This window comes from Papaver somniferum, unplaced genomic scaffold, assembly GCF_003573695.1.
Source record: "Papaver somniferum cultivar HN1 unplaced genomic scaffold, ASM357369v1 unplaced-scaffold_8, whole genome shotgun sequence".
In the NCBI taxonomy this organism is placed as follows: Eukaryota; Viridiplantae; Streptophyta; class Magnoliopsida; order Ranunculales; family Papaveraceae; genus Papaver; species Papaver somniferum.
In genome coordinates this window covers 1,181,530-1,188,494 of record NW_020650970.1, presented here as the reverse complement: position 1 = coordinate 1,188,494, position 6,965 = coordinate 1,181,530, and the positions used below count along the sequence as shown (strand labels likewise).

Below are 6,965 nucleotides of genomic sequence, written 5' to 3'. Positions count from 1 at the left end.
CTTATTGGCCGACAAAATAAAGCTTCATTGAGAAAGAAACGACAGGCCAAGTTCACAAATGCAACATGCAATGTTGGTATTGATGCATCTCCATGATATTGAGTTGGCCCAAACTCAAGGATGATGCAAGAGTGTATAATAGGCCAAGAGTTGGTCTATGCATTAGTCCAACGATGGACAAATCTTGGACAATGCAAACAAGTTAGTGATGCAAGAGTAGGCATCACTATTGTCGAGCAATTGGCTAAGTAAACCAAGAATAACGCATATGAGCATATGGCACGTATTAGCATCAGTTAGGAATCATGTTGGCATGAATTTATATTAACTAAGGTATCTTAGAAGGTTCATGTCAAGGCCATATGCAATGGTGCACAAAACTGGTGTAAGTGGCGCATTATGGCTCAAATGTTGGTTATTGGCTTTCCAAGCATGCCAAAGGTGTGAGACAAAGGTGAACGGTTACAAGTGATTTTATAACCTTATTATAATGTCCCTAACCGGTTAAGAAAAGTGTGGCTTAATTCTGCAAGACAACACAAACGGTGGTAGTTAAAAAGCAGATTGGCGGTTAGGAAAACTACCTGTGGACATGTGGTTGTGTGTAGGATGTGCAAGCGGTTGCACAGAAGTTTTGGCCTGATATTTAACATTATAAATATCCTATAGATTAATAAGATTGGTTTTGTTCAATTGAGAGAAGATACACTAATTTTAGAGAGTGTTTGGCATTCACCAGGAGGGTGAATGACCTGTTTTGGTCCATATGATGGCCAAGTTTTCTAATCTTCCTTCAATGCAATAAAATGTGTTTGTTGCAGTACATATTTGTGTTCATTAAGTTTTGGGTGAAGTTGATTCACTGAACTGCAAGTATTGCTGGTCATTTCCCATGAAAATTTTAGGCCATTAAATGGGCATGTGACAGCAGGTATCAGAGCTAGGTTTCGGGACATTGTTCTTTATTTTTATCTCTTTTACTCAAATTGGTGTCATTTATTTGTCAAATTTAGTGGTGAACATTATTCGAGTTTCTTTAGTATGGAAACTAGAATAAGTTGATCTTGTACGGAAAGATCAATTGAAATGAACTTTGAAGCTTGAAGTAGCCCATGAAATTTTATGGCAAAGGCGTTAAAATTCCTTCCCAAAGTGTTAGACGAACATGCGAGAAATATTTGAAACCGGTTTTTCAAATGATTGCATGACAAACCTAAAGATTATGCTGACTTTGATGGTGCAATTCCAGTGTTAAAGTGCATATTTCTCACAATTATGCAAAGATAACGCATTAGGAATGCATAGAGAGTATATTACGTGTTGTAATGGGAATTTTGCGGAAATTCCTGAACGCAAAGAGGATGGTGGCCTTTTCAGTGGCAAAGTTAATTGAGAACCTATCTATGCGATCGAATTGAAGGTGTATCACGGTATCCAGTTTGATGGAAGGTTAAAGTTATCTCTCTCGAATGCATGTACCTTGGTGGTAATGCAAAAGTATGGTTGTGAACCAGTACTTTTGTGGAAATGTGATATTATAAAAAAAAGAATTGAATGGTCAATTCTTATCTAGCATAAAGCTTATGGAAAGGCTAAAGAAAGAAGCACAAGTTAGGGAAAAATCGATACACCACGGTCTTGTGTTTGCAAAGAGTACTTCATTGATTCTATATGCACACAAGAAGTGTGTTTGCACCTTGTTTATGAGTGGGATCAATACGCTTGGACAAGGGTGTCCAAAGACCTGCATTTGATCATAACCATAAGAAGATGTTCTTGTCAACTGCAAATCAGCAATTGTTGCTACTGAAGTTGATTTTGGAGAAGGAAAAAGGCAATAGCAACTAGATGTGCATAGGGAGTAAAAATGTGTTCCAAGTTTGAAGAAGAATGCGACATTCTTGCTTCATGGAACGTAGGAAGTGGGTGCCTCACTGGCAAGGATAATGGCCTTGTTAGGATTGTCCAAGGGATTTATCCGCATAAGTCGTTGAGTAATATGGCATGCTGAGATCTATGGTGATGCTCATAATCACCAAGTTAAGTCTGTTCCAGTTTTGCAATGGTGCGCAATATTGTGTCAAGATCTTGGTGCTAATTGGCATAACAGGCATGTAACAATATCATGCGCCAAATAAGATTTGGGCATTCCCAAAATGCATAATGTGTTTAGAGATGCAAGTTAGGTGGAATTGTAAATGCGTGGAGAAGGAAGGATAAAGTGGTGGTGATGCATAAGAATGACGTGAGGTCATTTTTGAAGAAATCTTCATGAAAGCTAAATCAACATGATAGCATCAGTTTGAAGGAGTATTCAACTAAGTGCCAATTATATTGTTCTTCGTTATGGGAGTTGCATAAGAATTTTGATAGTTAAAAGAGTGCATGTGGAAAAGTTAATTGTTACATTGGGTACAATAGGTGCAGTCTTGCTTCCTTGTTTGTTTCTTAGAAAGCGAAGATGAAGTCGGTATTGCAAGACTTGTTAGGTCTTACAAGTAGCAATCAGTTGACGAGAGTATTTTCTCAATTTTGAGTATACTTTCAGTTTGGGTCGAGTGGACCTTGGTGTTGAATGAAGTCTCTCTATGTAAGGTAGTAGTGAATGAGAGTTTTTGAAACGAGAGTTCGTGTCTCTTTCGTTCAAGGTAAAGCTATTTCGCGCGGAAGATGCTACATAACATATTAAGCTAAAATATGCAATAGAAGAAGCTGGAAGTGAAAGGAGAAAATAAAATTTGTGGCACAGTCGAGTTTGCTGGTGAGAGTTATGTGGAAGTGCGGTATTTGGCAGCAATAGCATGGAGTAAAGCAACAAGAATGAAGACGTAAGTCCATCAAGTATATGAGTTAAGAGTAACTCATAGTTTGGAAGAAAAAGATATTGTTTTTCCGCCACATTAAAGCGTAGCAGTTTGAAAAAAACCAAGTGATGCTTAAATTACTGGTTTCAAAGGCGCGTGAAGAGGATGCCTTGTCCAAAGTGACGATGGGATGTCCAGGGTAGTTCTAAGTCATCATTATACGAAAGTCACTCATTTCAATCAAGGTGTTGTGATGGTGCAAGCAAAGAACAACAAGGTGATGGTTCTTTGGCATAAAAATGATGCAATTCCTAAAAGGTAAAGATTGGAATATAATTTAGAGGCCAAATCTAGTAAAAGTGTTGATGCTAGCAAGGTGCAACAAAGACTATATATAGGTTGTGGCGCATACCAGAGTGGTATCGAATCATAATTTGCATACCCTAAGGAATGGCAGTGGTGGTGGTGGTCGTCGGTGGTGGTTTTGTGGTAGTAGTCGGCGACGATGATAGATAGTGGTGGTGGTGGTCGGTGGCGGTAGTGGACATTGGTGGTTCTTTTTTTGAATAGTGGTTAGTGACAGTGGTTTGTATAGACCATACAAAAGAGAGTATTTTAGAAATGTACTAAGCTTAGGGGTATTTGTAAAGTTCATATGGATATTTTTACAATGACTTCATAGTAGGGGTATATAAATAATGTTCCCATTAGGGAATCATTCTCTCGGTTCCAGCTATTGGTAATAGCCAAAACTTCTATTGGCACCCAGCAGATCAATATGGGCCACCCGACACTCTCCTTGTACTACCAGTTCTAGGGAACCAACAAGCTTAAACGTTGATTTTTCTCGCAACCTTCTCATACGGCATCGGAATGACCTCGTTCTATCGCCATTGACTTCATACTTTCGTGCTCTTCAACATGATGAGAAGGAATCCAAGATTTGGGCGAGTTTCACTTCTTTTTTCTCCAAATGACTCCATAGTATCTAAGCACTCAAAAGTAAACATAAGATACAAAATTTACAAGAAAAACATCAAAGAAAGCATAAACAATAGATAAATATCAAGGTGTTTATAACACCTATCAGCTAGAACAATAACGAAAACTGCATAAGTGGTGCTTTAATTGCCGACGAGTTTTGTAGTCATACTAATTTATACGAGTTCATAATGCAATAAATATGTTTGAATCATCTCTAAATTGAACTAGTTGCATTCAACATTTTGTTGGTTATATTGGCTGTATTCCTAATCTGATCATCAATTTGTACACGAATGTTTTGCTTCTTTCTTTACAGATAATTTTTTTTTTTTATGGTTAAGGCTCCATAGAATATTTTAATGTAATACTTATCGTGAATAACTGTATTAGGAGTTTTTTCTTCTTTTTTTTCCGCATTCCTTGTCCATTGCGTAACTTGTTTTTACATGTAACCTTAAAAATTGCACCGCAACGAAGAAAACAACGATAGTTGATGAAGTAGCTCAACACAGTCTTCTTAATTTGATCATAACTGTATAACGTATGCTCCATTAGAATACTGAACTTGAGAAAGCACGGAGCCAGTGAATCATAAGACAGATGCATATTCATTTTTTCTAAGCCTTTAATACGGCATTTTGATACTGACTAGACACTACTTGTTGGAACCAACACTACACCGTATCCAGGTTTTTCTAACAATAGCGTTGCTAACTAATTTTATACTGATAAATCAAATAATTACCCAATTGGATAAAAACAGTCGGACAAATTTCTAACACAGTATATTACACCCTATGGGTAATCTTTTTTTTTTTGGTTAGAGAAATTAGCTCTTATTTTTCTGTAACACTTTCTTTCCATAAGCAAATCTTGGATTTGGTGTAGTGCAATGAAGCGAAACAAAGGTTATGTGTGATGTAACACCAAAAATGGCAAAATGGTCGTTAATGCCAGTCGAAGAAACCAATCTTGTCGGTCATCACTCATGATACTACTAGAGAGATAGATCTAATAATCTGGAATGTTGGATGATTAGCAATGTCTTTGGAAAGCTTAATGTCGAAATGGAAATTTATTTATTGGGGTTCAAAAGATATAGGTCACTGAGATGGCAAAAAAAAATGCCCAAGATATTGTTTTCGTCTTAACTATTTAACTTCGGCCAGGTCTTATGGTCATCCCGGTGAAAGAAAAAACTTGAATAAATGTCAGATTGAGCTGGAGACTAACTTTCATGGATTTGCTTGAATCAAGCATTTTACGCCCATGCACGATACGCTGTATAGTTTGGAGTAAAGAATGGAGTCGTTAGATTACCAAAGAATGAGTTAAATTGATTGCTTGGATTCTTTTTGCCCAATGGTTGGGCACATGGTTTGGCACAAAAAGTTAAAATCGATCAAAACTAGTATTCTATGAGTCAATAAGAGTCGGTTGCCAACTAATTACGCGGTTCGTCTAAAAAAAATGCTGGAGCCTTTCTACTAGAAAGGCAGGGATGTTTTATGTGAACATCTGCCAATGTATTTCGTTTATCTTCCTAGAAGGTAAGGATTCATTGAATGAGCAACGACTAAGTTTTACAACACCAACACAGTAATGTTAAAAAGTCGAGCAAAAAAACGCAAAAGTGAACATGGGATTTTGACATAATTCAAGGTAAGTTTTCATATCACATCAAGAGAAGTAACTACACCAAAAAAATAATGAGAAAATTCCAAAATCTATGACTATGATATAAAACTTCTTTATTACTTCAAATCTTAAACTTTTGAATCGGATATTTTTGCAATTATATCTAGGCAAATGTTAGTTAACTGATAGAAATTATAATCTTGTTTCTCTAATAGACTAAAATCAACACCAAGTTCTGTAAACCCAGTTTTACATGTACGTGCATCGATCCCGGCATCGCTCACAAGTCTGAGAGCATCATAATAATCTTTACCATTAAATGCTTCCACGGCTTCTTGAAGATCTTTTACAGCAGTAGAGTAAAATTCCATACAATCCTTTAGACACATCCTAGCTGTCGGTTCTTGTTTTACATCCTTCAAAATTCCTTCAATATATGTATGAATATAAGTTGCATTCTTCAAAGAAAGATCCATTGATATTACAGCAAGTCCGAAAATATCAGAAGTTTTGCTAAGAGGGTTGGCTTCGAGAGATGAAACACAAAAGTCATAATTTAGAGAGGGATCAACTATCGATTCACTCTTACAAAATGTTTTGACTATATCTCCATTCACAGTAATTCCCCCATACAAGTTCAAAACAAGAAAAACATGGAGGATTGATGAAAAGAGAGAAAGCAATGAGATTGATTGATTCATCACTTTTGTTTGGATTTCTATGACATGAAAAGAGAGAAAGCAAAAGAGAGAAGCCAATGATCTTTAGTTAGGGAACCTTAGTATATATAGTTCCATGCTATTACAAGATTTCTATGATATTTTTAGGGTAAACCAGAAAGTAATTACCTTCTTAAAATTTTTGAAATTAATATATTCGGTATTAATGAAATTATCGGGGCAAATTAGGAAGTAATTACTTTCTTCGGATCTCTAAAATTAATATTATTTGGTATTTATGAGGTTATCTTTGCAAATAAAAACAAAGTAAATCTGGAAGTAATTACCTACTTTATGTTTTGGAAATATAATTTGGCATTAATGAAATATATCTTTTTTGATATGTGATATTGGTTCCAAGATTTACCTATACTAGATTTGTGCCCGTGCGTTGAAATTCTAAATGAACTGAATTTACAGTTAACACGCCAAAATTGGAAATTGATAATTATTCTATTACATCTGAAAATAATTAGCCATTTTAGTACTTTGTAAAGTTTTGGAATATGCCCCAAGACTCATTTTCCTATATTTTCCAAGTACATATTATTCAAAGACAAGTGAATAAAAGTAGATGAAGAATTTCCATATAAAAAACTTACTTAGAGTTTTCCATCGGAAGTGATTGTCTATAGAAGACCAACTATCTAAGATGATCGGAACCTAGTCTAAGGCATCATCATGTTATAATCTTGATTTACATGCAAGCGAGACAGAAGAATCCGATTCATGACTCATCATAATTGTGTGAGCTAATTCTTGGCCTGTCCATTATTTGTTTTTTTTTTTTTAATTCCGTAGCGCTATCCAAGGATGATTC

General features: G+C 35.8%; 1 protein-coding gene across 1 annotated transcript; it reads right to left on the bottom strand.

The window, feature by feature from the left end:
* Positions 1-5,554: 5,554 nt before the first annotated feature.
* LOC113344819 (putative invertase inhibitor) lies at positions 5,555-6,127 on the bottom strand. Its single transcript, XM_026588725.1, has one exon. The coding sequence runs from the start codon at positions 6,125-6,127 to the stop codon at positions 5,555-5,557; it is 573 nt and encodes a 190-aa protein (XP_026444510.1).
* Between the last annotated feature and the right edge of the window lie 838 nt (positions 6,128-6,965).